Genomic DNA, 12,794 nt, shown 5'->3' with positions numbered 1-12,794 from the left:
ATTTCTATCATTGGTTATCTAATAGCTGCAAATTGATTATGGTCTTCCTTACATTGGTTCACTCCCCAAATGGCTGCAATGGCTGGAACTGCGCCGATCTGAAGCCAGGAGCCAGGAGCTTCTTCCAAGTCTCCCATACAAGTGCGGGGCCCCAAGGACTTGGGCCATCTTCTACTGCTTTCCCAGGCCATAGCAGAGAGCTGGATCAGAAGTGGAGCAGCCAGTACTTAAACCAGCGCCCTTATGGGATGCCTGTACTGCAGGTGGAGGATTAACCTAGTGCACCATGGCACTGGCCCCAAGGTTCCTAAGAAACATACCAGATCCTGGTTCCCTAAAAGCTGAACTTTCTTCCATGTGATTAATATTCTATTCCGTGACTGGTGCTGGTGTTGTAGCAAAGCAGGTTAAGTCACTACCACATGGGTGCTGGTTCAAGTCCTGACTGCTCTGCTTCCAATCCATTACCTTGTTTAAGTGTCTGGAAAGTAGTGACAGACAGCTCATGAGCTTGGACCCCTGCCCTGTTTTGGGAGACCCAGATGGAGTTCTAGGTTCCTGGCTTCAGCCTGGCCCAGCCCTGGTTGTTGTGGTCATCCATCAGATGGAAGATCTCTCTCTTTCTTTCTAATAGCCTTTGAAGTAAAGAAATAATTTTTTTTAAAAAGATTCTATTCTCTGGGATCCACTATATAATTAACCAATTTTTAAAAAAACTCTGTTGATGTAGCCTCCCACAGCATCTGTGTTTTTATTAGAACCTTTCTAAAGACTCTGTTAAGAAATAATTCTATTGGTGGGCATTTGAGGTGCCTTGGCTGCCTCGTGTGGGATCCTGAAATTCTACCTTCTAGACAGATACTGGCTCTCCTTATTAGGCACTAAAGCAGTGGGTAATCTTGATGGATTTCTCAGCACCAACATTATGCTCCAACATATATTTTCCTCCCAACAGCACACAGCTCATTATGAGGGCAAAGACTTACTGAGCTGGTAATAATAGTGATTAATATTCCTGCCAGAGAAGAGAAATAAACTGCTCACCTCCTAGAATGCATAACTTTTTCACATTTTCAGGTAATGCTGCAAACCCTAAATGTGGCTGACCAAATAATTTCTAATAGTGGAAGAGAGTTTAATTTTTCTTCTGGAAAAGGAACAATTTACTATTTTCTCATTAACATATCTCTTAGCAGCATTTGCAGTAAATACAACATAGCTTGTTAGAAAAATTCTGGTATACCAAGGATTTGGCTTGTTCCCTGAGACATTATTTCCTAGAGAAAGAGCTTGGTTTAATCTAGTCAGTGAGATTAGCTTTAGTTCCCCAAAATCAGTATGCAGCTCAATCAAACATCAATTTAACACCTACTGTTTGTGAAGCACTAGAATAAGTGACAGAAATCTCTGACATTTGTATAGTCTTTTGGCATAGTATTCTCTTGGGTCTTCATGTCAACTCTGCTTAGTCATTATCCCCCCATTGAGGCTGAGAGGAGTCAATGATTTGATATATTTTTAAAATTTCTATTTGAAAGGCAGAGAGACAGAGACACACAGAGAAAGAGAGAGAGAGAGACCTTCCATCTGCTGATTCATTCTCCAAATACTCACAACTGCTAGGTCTGGGCCAGGCTAAAGCCGGGAGCCCAGAAGTCCATCCAGATCTCCCACATGGGTGCCAGGGACGCCAACTACTTCAACCATTACCACTCTTTCTCATGGTGCACATTAGCAGGGAGCTAGAATAACGATTGGAACCAGGACTTAAACTCCAGTACTCCGATGTGGGATGTGGGCATCCCAAGTTTATCTTAACTGCTTTACCAAATGCCTACTCCAATAAAAGTACATTTAAATGGCTGCTCTGAAATCACAGTAGAATCTGGCCATATCTCTGACCAGAGTTCCAGGGCCTGGCCAAATTGTCCAAGTCATGCATGGCCTGACTAATCCAGCTGAGCTTTAATGGACTTGCTCCCTGCCCAGGGGAAAGTTTTTCATTGTTTGTTCTCAGTTGCAGTCAATAGAGATTTGCCATAAGGGCTGCTTCTTCCTTCAGGCCCAGCTCACATCTCTTGCCCTTGGACTCAGACCTCTTGCCAACAGGGTCTCATAGCATCTGGGCACCTACTCACACACTGACCCTTTCTTTCTGAATTCTCCCTCAACTGGCCTGAGACAGCTCTTGTTTCCTAAGTCATCAAGGCAGCTGTTGGTAGTGTTCCTTCATCCTGGAGGAGGTGGGAAACATGCAGGTTTCTCCCACCCTCTCTCAGATTTCAGACGGAGAGAGGAGAGGGCCCCATGGGAGAGGTAGGGCCTAGCAGAAGATGGCACAAGTTCTTGAGCCCCTGCCACTCATGTGGGAGACCTGAATGGAGTTCCTGGCTCATGGCTCTGGCCTGGCCCAGCCTCAGGTATTCTGGCCATTTAGGGACTGAACCAGTTTGATGGAAAAATCTCTCTCTCTTTCTGTCTTTCTCTTTGTCTTTCCATGTCTCTGTCAGTCAGCCTTTCAAATAATAGTAAATAAATCTTATTTTACAAAAATATTTTTAAAAAATTAAAAAAAAATATTTGAAAGCCAGAGTCACAGAGAGAGAGAGAGCGAGAGCGAGAGCGAGAGAGAGAGAGAGAGAGCGAGCTTTCATCGCAATTCACTCCTCAAATGGCCACAATGGCCAGAGCCAGGTCAGGCTGAAGCCAGGAACTAGGAGCTTCTTCAGGGTCTCCCACATGGATGCAGGAGCCCAAACACTTGGGTCATCTTGCACTTCCTTCACAGGAGCACTAGAAGGGAGCTGGATGGGAAGTAGAGCAGCTAGGTCTCAAACAGGTGCCCACATGGGATGCTGGCATCAAAGGCAGCTTAACCCACTACTCTATGACAATGGCTCCCAGTAAATAAATCTTTACGAAAGAATGCAATCACTGGGCTCTACCCCAGGGATGCTGATGCAGTTTGTCTAGGAGACTCAGTTGTCTTATTGATTTATGAGAGGCAAAGACAGAGAGTTCCAATCCACTGATCACTCCCCAAATGCAGCAATAGGTGAAAGCCAGGAAGTCCATCCAGGACTCCCATATGAGTGCCAGGGACTCGAGCACCGGAACCATCACCACTGCCCCAGTAACTTGATATTAAAGGCCATCTCATTAACAGGTGTTGGAGCTAGGACTTGAATTCTGCCTCTACCACAGCTGTTTGAGAAGACAGTAAGTTATATCCTGAGGAAGCCTACAAGCATCCAATAAAGGTTCTATACTATTGAGGACTGTTGTGTATACGAAAACATCATTTAACCAAAGAACTTAGAGACTGAAGTATTAAAATAAATGTAAATATCAAGTTACATGGGAATTAGGCAAGATGCCCTTTGTGTTTGAAACCATGTTCGAGATATCCCTAACAAAGATGGCAGGCTGTACTGCCTACATAGCTCTGGAAAGAATCAAATTTTCTTTGATCATAAAGAACCTTTTCAGTGCATCCAGGTCATCCTAACCCTTTAGAGTCCCCTGGGTAGAGTAGCCCTAAGTCATAAAGACTTGCAAGACACAGCAAAGGGATGAAGACTCTGTGGCCATTGAGCCTTATTGATCTCCAGCCTGTTTATATTCTGAGCCATACATTGAATGCCTAAGATGTTATCACATTCATCCTATTGTAAAAAAAATGACAGTGTTGCTCCTAAGAGTGAACTGTTTCTTTCCCTATGAGAGAAACACTTTGTGTTTAGCATAACAGGAATTTCTGGTTTCTCTTTTAAAAATAAAGAACATATTGGGGCCTGTGCTGTGGCATAGCAGGTGAAGCCACTGCCTGTAAGGCCGGCATCCCATATGGGCACCAGTTTGAGTCCCGGCTGCTCCACATCTGATCTAGCCCTTTGCTATGGCCTGGGAGAGCAGTGGAAGATGGCCCAAGTCCTTGGGCCCCTGCACCCATGTGGGAGACCCAGAAGAAGCTCCTGGCTCCTGGCTTCAGATTGGCTCAGCTCCAGCCATTGCAGCCAATTGGGGAGTGAACCAGCGTATGGAAGACCTCTCTTTCTCTCTTTGCCTCTCCTCTCTCTGTGTCACTCTGATTTTCAAATAAATAAATAAGTCTTTAAAAAATAAAGAACATATGAAGAAATATTTTGTTGAAGTGGTTGAAAGGCTTAACTTCACTCCTCTTCATTCTTTTAAAAATTGAAGTGAAATTCAAATGGCATCAAATTAACCATTATAAAACTGTGAACTTGAATGGCATAGAACACATTCATACTGTTGTGCAGCTACTACCTCTGTTTGCCCCAAGAGTTAGATACTGAAACATTTTACTTGTCCAAAGTACAGATATGTGAAGAAATCATTTAATAGGAAAATTTGATACTTTTTAAAAACTATTTAGAAAGAAAAACTATTTAGAGGGAGACTTGAAGGGATAAGTAAACTACCAAAAACTCTTACTATATTCAGAGAGATAAGAAAAGGTATTGCATCCACTCAACAAGAATAGAATGCTAAAAAATATTCAGAGAACAAGAAACATAACAACAAGTTCTTAGAAATTAAAAGAAGACCAGCTAAATAGAAGGCTATATTATTTTTATTTTTTTTGACAGGCAGAGTGGACAGTGAGAGAGAGACAGAGAGAAAGGTCTTCCTTTGCCATTGGTTCACCCTCCAATGGCCGGCGCACCGCGCTGATCCGAAGCCAGGAGCCAGGTGCTTCTCCTGGTCTCCCATGCGGGTGCAGGGCCCAAGCACTTGGGCCATCCTCCACTGCACTCCCGGGCCATAGCAGAGAGCTGGCCTGGAAGAGGGGCAACCGGGACAGAATCCGGTGCCCCGACCGGGACTAGAACCCGGTGTGCCGGTGCCGCAAGGCGGAGGATTGGCCTGTTTAGCCACGGCGCCGGCAGAAGGCTATATTAATAACATTGATGAAATCTCACGGAGAATAAAACAAAAATTCAAAAAGTTGGAATATAAGACAGAAAGGTCTCACTTCAGAATAATAAGAATTCATAGATAGGCAAAAGGAAAGGCATCATTAAAGAAGTAGTTAAAAAATTTCCAGAATGAAAGGGCTTACCATATATCTAGCATAATGTCCAATAAGTAAAGCCACTGTGAGACTTCAGGACAAAAAGTCTTGAAGGATTGAAGAGAGTTGGGGAGACAATTAGGTTTTATGGAAGATTCAAAGAATAGAATGACATTACATTACTCAGAAGCAACCCTAGATCCAGAATACAATGGGACAATGTCTTTAAAATTCTGAGGTAAAGTGGTTTCCAAGAAAGAATTACGTATCTAGAAAATTAACTTACTGTAAGGGAAAAATAAAGATGTTTTTAGAGCAACAAAATTTCAGAAATTTCAGAGACCATACTCCCTTTCTCAGAAGCTTATTGGAGGATGCCATCTCCAAATTAAAGAGTAAACCAAGAAGTAGGACAATTGTGGGATTAAGGAGACAAGGAACCCAGTGAGGGATGGAGGGATTGAGAGAGAGAGAGAGAGAGAACATGAAATTCTCAGGATGATAGTGAATGCATATTTCAGGATGACAGCTGTGTAGCAATTCTATGTAGCTACTCAGTCCATACTGGAACAAATTAGAAGGTTCCTGAAGATATTTCCTTAAGAATATAGAATCAATAAACTACTCTACCCAATTTGTTTTTAATGTGTGAGAGGAGAGCTACACAATTGATAGAGGGCTTGGGGTTAAGTTAGTGTAAGTAGTGTTCATATAAAACACAGTCAAGGAAAAGAAGGAAGAGGAGAGAGGGAAGGAGGAGGGTATTTGTGGGTTGCAATCATCTCATTGAACCTTAGGAAAAATCTTGAACCCAAATGACCCAGCCCTGGGGTTCCTGAATTCCTGACCCATTGATAATAAATGTTCATTGCTATTTTAAAGCACTGAGCTTCAGGTTAATTTGCTATGCAGCAACATACTTACATACATACATAACTTACACAGAATATAGTACCTGGAAACAGGTGCTGCAATAACAAGGACCTAAAAGTAGGAGCATGGCCTTGAAGTGACTGGTGGGAGGAGGGTGGAAGGACCTCGAGAGTAGTGAGAGACTAAAGGGCAAAGGGAGAATGAGGAAAATGTTATTGGAAATTAGAGAAAAGATGATGCTTGCTCTACAGGGCAAAATGTAGCAATACTATCATTTATAGTAATATGTACAGTAGAAAATACATTTAAAGAACTGGGTGATGTAGCTAAGGACATTTCCATATAAAGAATTAAAAATGCTGCCTATCTTCTTGCTGCTTGTAGTAAAATGCAAGAGGAGCACCTTAAAGGAAGAACTGTTAAACATAAAAGAACCAGGAATTGTTGGGTTTGAGAATTTACAGCCCCACCAATGGCACTCCAATGGCAAATAATGCTAAAATAAAGAGATGAGTTCTGGCAAGGATTAAATCCATGGTACAACCAGAAAAATATAGTAAGGCCAACCTATAACTATTCTCTCCTTGTTATGACCCCAAAGATTTAGGCAGTGACTCAAAAAACAATTTAGGCAGTGACAGTCCAACAATAAGGTCTTCTAGGAAACTGAAAGATGTTGACCCCCAACTTTAGCAGAAGCCCAAGGTAGAGGACTCTTCTCAGAGATTTGTGGGTAAGGCTTGACCTAAAGATGTGACATTTAGTAAGATTCATAAAAGACTCACAAAGTTTTAAAAAGAATTGTATTGGACTAGAAGAACAGAAATGTACCATGACTGCCTCTTCTGGGATCCTGAAATTATGTCTTTGGGCTCCAAAACTTGTTACAGTCATGAAGCAGTCTATAAAAACCCGGTCATAAGCTAATGTTCATGGAAAAGGGAGGGCTCGGGTATAAGCGAGAACTGTGGTGAAACATTCCTATGCGTTGAGTTCTCATCAAGCAACTCCCAACACGTGCCTGCTGGATTTCAGATTTGCAAATGACTGATGACTACTCTGAATCTTCTGTTTTCTCCTTTGGGAATGGGAGGGTGTAGAACAACTATTCTGTGCCTGTCTTGCCATTTTATATGGGGGCGGAGAGCAAAGACACTTGTCTCTAGTTAACATTCCTCAGATTGAGGGGAGTTGTACATTGTGAGGCATATCCACAAGTTCAAACGAGATCCTAGACTTTGAAGTCTAGGTGCTTTGAACGGATGAGACTTTTGAGGCAGTCTAGGTAGGGGTAAGGATTTTTTGGATAAATAATTTATGGCCACAGGATGGAATGTGGTGGTTTTAAAGTGTCCTCTGATTCTTTGCAGTTCCTTCCTCTAGGAGGTGGTGCCTCATTCTACTGTCCTTCAGTGTAGGACAGATTTAGTGCTTACGTCTGATGCATAAAGTGTGGCAGAAGCCGTGCTGTGTGGCTTCTGAGTGCAGGTCATAAAAAGGGTAGAGCCTGCCTCACACGGGCTCCATCTCTGACTGTCTGTCCATCCCACTCTCCACTTCATCAGAGCACTCATTCTGGGGGGAATCCAGCTGCTGCATTGTGAGGGCTCCTGAGCAGCTGTGTGGAGAAGCCCACCTAGGGAGAAACGGAGGCCTCCTGCCAACACCCAGTACCAGTGTGCCAGTCATCGGTAAAAGCCACCTTGGAAATGAATCCATTAGCCCTGCTTAAGCAGTCCTGACTGACACTATGCTTGCAACCTCTTGAGAGACCTTGAATCAGTTAAGCTGCTCTGAAATTCCTGACATGGAGACCATGAGAGATAATATGAGGAAATGTCAAAAACTTGAAGGAAAAATGGAAATGGAAGTTTGAAAGAAATTGTCAAAAAAATTGGAAATCCATGCATGATTTTTGTATAATCTGTATCTTCCATGAGCTTTTTGAAGTGCTCTTTTAAATGTTTATTGTTTTAAGCCACTAAGTATAGGATAATTATATATGCAGTAATAGATTATCAGTGGCTAGCCAACATTCTGATGTAACCATAACAGGTAGATGACTGATCTCTCGAAAAATGCATTCACTTAAATATAAATATTTATAGGGGCTGGCGCTGTGGTGCAGCAGGTTAACTCCCTAGCCTGAAGCGTCGGCATCCCATATGGGCACTGGTTTGAGACCTGGCTGCTCTTCTTACAATTCAGCTCTTTGCTATTGCCTGAGAAAGCAGTGGAAGATGGCCCAAGTCCTTGGGCCCCTGCACCCACGTGGGAGACACAAAAGAAGCCCCTGGCTCCTGGCTTCGGATTGGTGCAGCTCCAGCCATTGCAGCCAATTGGGGAGTGAACAAGCGAATGGAAGACCTCTCTCTCTGCCTCTACTCTCTCTGTGTAACTCTGACTTTCAAATAAAATAAAGAAATCTTTAAAAAAAATATAAATACATATAGTATATTTTATATGGTCATGAATAGTTTTCTTTTTTATGTTTTTATAGTGATCAACTAATAGCATTAATTAGCATTCTTTGCAACTATTTTTAGATTTTTGTCTTCTAAGGATTTATTTATTTATTTGAAAGGGGGAGAGAGAGAGAGAGAGAGAGAGAGAGAGAGAGAGAGAGAGAGAGATCGAGATCTTTCATTCACTGGTTGACTTCCCAGGTTCATCAGCAGATAGTTGATTAGAAGCAGAGTAGCTGGGGACTTGAACTGGCACTCTGATATGGGATGCCCCTGATTCTGCAACTGTTTTTAAAAATGAGTAGACATAGATGAAGATCAAAGAGTTTTAGGCATGGAAGGATGCCAACACATTATGTACTTTAAGTCCTCCTTTACCAAATAGCATAGTGTTTTAGGAATAGGAGGTGCTCAAAATGGTTTTGGTGTTTACATATCTGACATGCAATGTTTCAAAAGGTTCATGGAGGGGCTGGTGTTGTGGTACATGGGGTTAGGCTGCCGCTTGGGATACCTGTATTCTATACTGGAGTACCTGCGATTGAGTCCTATTTCTGCTTCTGATCCAGCTTCCTGCTAACGCTCCTGGGGGCAGCAGATCATGGCCCAAGTACCTGGGTTCCTGCCACTCATGTGGGAGACCCAGGTGGAGTTCCTGGCTCCTGCCGTTGGCCTGGTCCAGCCCCAGCTGTTGCAGGCACTTGGGGCACAGTAGTCCACTCCTGGATAGAAGATCACTCTCTCTGCCACTCTGCCTTTCAACAGAAATAAATAAGTAAATAAATCTGTTTTTTAAAGTTAATGGAAAAATGGAACAAAAAATAAACTTATTTGGTACAAAAAATTTTGAAATCCATTTATAGTTTTTTCATAATATGTATTTCCAGAAACTTTTTGAAGAACCTTCATGAATTTATTGATTTAGCCTATGATATTGTTTACAATTTTGATTTATCAAATCAACATCTATATGTAGCTAAACAGATATTGATAAAATGTCTCCATAATGAAAAAGCAGTCCTGTGCCCACTTTCCAAACTCACATCCCCCAAACAGCCACTTTTACCATTTTAACTTGCATCTTCTGATAACTACCTTCATATTCCCAGAAAGTGAGCTTGGGCTATTGTTTCTCAAGTTGTTAGCTTTCAAGAGTATTTACTGATTTCCCATTATGGTCACTGTTCTTACCCCAATTTCTCTGTTTTCCCAATAGAATTATAATTGTGACTTAAACCATTTTTTAGTATTTACATTATTATGACTATAAACACTGCTCACTGCTGAGTCAAATAATACAATAGTTATCCGTTCTCATACAGCTTTTGTTTTCTTGGAGTTCATTATTTCCTTTACTTTCATTTGCATATTTTTCTATGTGTGTACTGCTTATTTGTTCCTAATACATCAACAGCTCTGCTAAGTATCTAACAGTAATTATTTCCAGTTCTCAGACAGCCCCAAGAATCCATCAGTTCCATCTTTTCCTTTCCTAGAGACCTCCCCTTATAGCTCTGTGTCTTCTTACTCTAATCTGGACAGGTAGCTCCCTAGTCCAGATGTTCTGCTAGGACGTTCCTTCACTGTTGATTTGAAGATTGTCTTTGAAAGAGAATTTGCTCAAATGAATCTAACTAGAATGAGGAAGCCTTAGTATTTTAAAGAGAATTCTGAATTATTAATATATACTGCTTCTGTGTCCTGGAACCTCTAGCCTTTGAGTTCCCATAAAATGAGATCACATTTACTTTTGATGCCCAAATTGCAAAAGCCCAAGCCTTCACAGTTTGAATGCAAGATCTCATCCTACTAACCTTGCAGAGTGCCCTCTTAATTTTTCTAGGGGTTCAAGGCAGGGGTCCCCTCCCATGTGCTCACTGACTGGTCTATCTGCTGGTTCCCATGAGGTGCTTGCCATGCTCTTGTGTGCTCCAGCCCTCTGCCAATGTGCACTGCCCTGAGCGCTGATTGAAGGTGTTGTTCATACCCCTCACTGCTGATGGTGTCCCTCAGAAGATGGGCCTTGTATTTGCCAAGGGCATTTTCTCCTACTGTTTCCATTGCCAAGATTAGGAGGGGGTACCTGGCTTGATGCGGTGGAATGAGGATGACCTTTCCCCCAATTCCACACCACTTAACCTTTCTCCTTTCCTCCGTTGCTCAAAGTCCAGGACCACAAAGTCTCCTTGAGCTTCACCCTTTTGTCGTTTCCCTCCTACATATCTCCCCATTGCCTCCCTCCTCTCTCCATGCAAACAAGAAGTAATCAGTAGTCACAGTCAACTGCTAACCACCATCTTCACAGGGACAAAACAAAGCTGGATGACTGAGAAACACAGCTCAACCACGTAATTAATCTGTAAGCTAGAATACATAGCATTTATATTCCAGTGATTCTTCCCAAGCCAGAGATGAGGGTTCCGTGTTGAAGATGGACTACTACGTGCAAGTTTCAAATGAAGAGCCTCTTTATCTACTAAATAAGTTTTAAAAATCGCTAGGGTTTTTTAAAATATTGTAAATATTTAACTATTCCACATACTTCTGAAAACACCAAAGATTTTTGCCTTGGGAAAATTAAGAAACCTTCTATAGTTATCTGTAAGTAACAAAGCAATTTAAATTCTAAAAATTTCACACTTTTCACTAACTCACATTTGCCCTAAAAATTGTCTGAGCTGCTGAGTTAGCATTTGAAGAGCCTACTTAAAGGGAGAGTTGCTACCAATAGGGAGTTCTGCCAGCATACCCAAACAGAGGAAATACTTTTCTTAGAGGTTTGAAGTATCACTGTGCTGGTCTTTTGATGAAATGAGAAAACCATTTTCAAAACCAAGGCCGTGTTGTTCCAGGAAGGCATTTCTGGGCATGGCACATGACTCCCTGTCCAGTGCTTTTTTTCTCAGCCTTGTACTTCCCCCCACTTTAATGTTTCTGCTCTCTCCATATAGTGGATAAGGACAGTTGCATTAACAATTTAACCAACTAGGAAAAGGTTAAGTCAGTATTGTAACCTAGGTTAATTGAATCTGAGAACTGATTGTTTTTTCTGCTTACCACATTGCGCTTGTCATTTGGGATGAGCTCCCAAGAAGAGAAGTTGATCTGGGGGAAGTACCCATCTATGTGGATTATCCGGGCTTTCTTGGTCTTATATAATACATACCCTGATGCTATGCACTCTGTGTTGAAGAAGACCCTAAAGAGGATCTCCTATGCAAGTAATCTTAATCCCAAGCCTCACTGTCCTTCTTCTTCTAATGCCTTTACTTCCATCCATTTTGTTAAATATTTTTATTTATTCATTTGAAAGACATAGAGACACATAGTATTTCCTATTTACTGGTTAATTCTCCAAAGGTCCACAAAAGCTGAAGCTGGGCCAGGAACCAGAAACTCAATCCTACATGAGTTCCAGGGACCCAAATACTGACACTCCTTACAGAATATGCATTAACAGGAGGCTGGGATAAAGAGTGGAGTGGAGACTTGAACCCAGGCATTTCACTATGGGATATGGGCATCCCAGCTTGTATCTAAACTGCTACCCCAAATGCCCACTCCTCTGTTATCCATCTTTTGGAGACAGGCTGAGTAGTCGATTGTTTCTACAGCAAGCTTCTCCCCCTAAGCCATCCAAATGGCAAACCTGGCTTACCTTGCCTATGACATCTGTTAACAGCTTAAGAGACCGAGGATCATGAACCAAGGAGTCCGTATAAAAGGAACCAAGGTATTTCTTTGGGTTAGTTGGGTTATCCTGGGCACACAGATCTGGGCGCATGCTGAATCCGTGGGAGATTCTCCCCACTGTGAAGGGGAAGGCACCACCTGTAGGTAAAAACCATTTCTGAAGGACTAGTGTTGATTGGAAAGCATTTCTTCTAGTATTTATGTTATATGTGATGAGAGGTCCAGTTGATTAACAGAGATCATGTTTGATTCACAAAGGAACTACTGGGTTCCAAATGCTGGGAGATGAAACAGAAGAAATGACGTTAACTCATCTAGAAATTCAGATTTGAAAAATTTATCCTTAAGAGAGAAGACGAATGTTTAAAGATATTTGGTTAAGAGTTTCAAATATAACGTGGTTATAAAAACAAAATACCCAGACAACCTATCCAATGGGGACTATATGAGTCCTGATGATATGGCCATAAAATGTGGTGCTGTGCATGGAGGCATGAGTAAAGATGGAGATCTATTTACTAACATGGAAAGGTGTTTTCTTTTTGCCATTGAGAAACAAAAGTAGGTTCGTGAATAACATAGACAGTTTGATAGTGTATATGTGTGCACATGTGTGTCCAAGAGTCACAAATTCCTTTACCTGCAGGGATGAGGCAGGCAGTGTAAATGAATGAAATAGGCCTATTTATAAATGAGAGAATGATAGGGACCATTGCAGACTGGAG

The 12,794-nt window shown here is 41.8% G+C and overlaps 2 protein-coding genes across 8 annotated transcripts in view; one reads left to right on the top strand and one right to left on the bottom strand.

Annotated features, from left to right (window-relative positions):
- TMEM163 (transmembrane protein 163) overlaps positions 1–12,794 on the top strand; it is a 464,757-nt gene that overhangs the window by 31,384 nt on the left and 420,579 nt on the right. The gene's annotated exons all lie outside the window — the stretch shown is intronic.
- The window catches only part of ACMSD (aminocarboxymuconate semialdehyde decarboxylase), a 65,259-nt gene that overhangs the window by 20,308 nt on the left and 32,157 nt on the right, over positions 1–12,794 (bottom strand). For all 3 annotated transcript variants that reach the window (XM_062185872.1, XM_062185864.1, XM_062185883.1), the window contains one exon: positions 12,035–12,207. In XM_062185872.1, the coding sequence (XP_062041856.1) occupies positions 12,035–12,207 (173 nt within the window). The remainder of the gene's footprint in view (positions 1–12,034; positions 12,208–12,794) is intronic.

This window comes from Lepus europaeus, chromosome 1 (genome assembly GCF_033115175.1).
Source record: "Lepus europaeus isolate LE1 chromosome 1, mLepTim1.pri, whole genome shotgun sequence".
Taxonomy (NCBI): Eukaryota; Metazoa; Chordata; class Mammalia; order Lagomorpha; family Leporidae; genus Lepus; species Lepus europaeus.
This window is presented reverse-complemented; position numbering and strand designations above follow the sequence as displayed.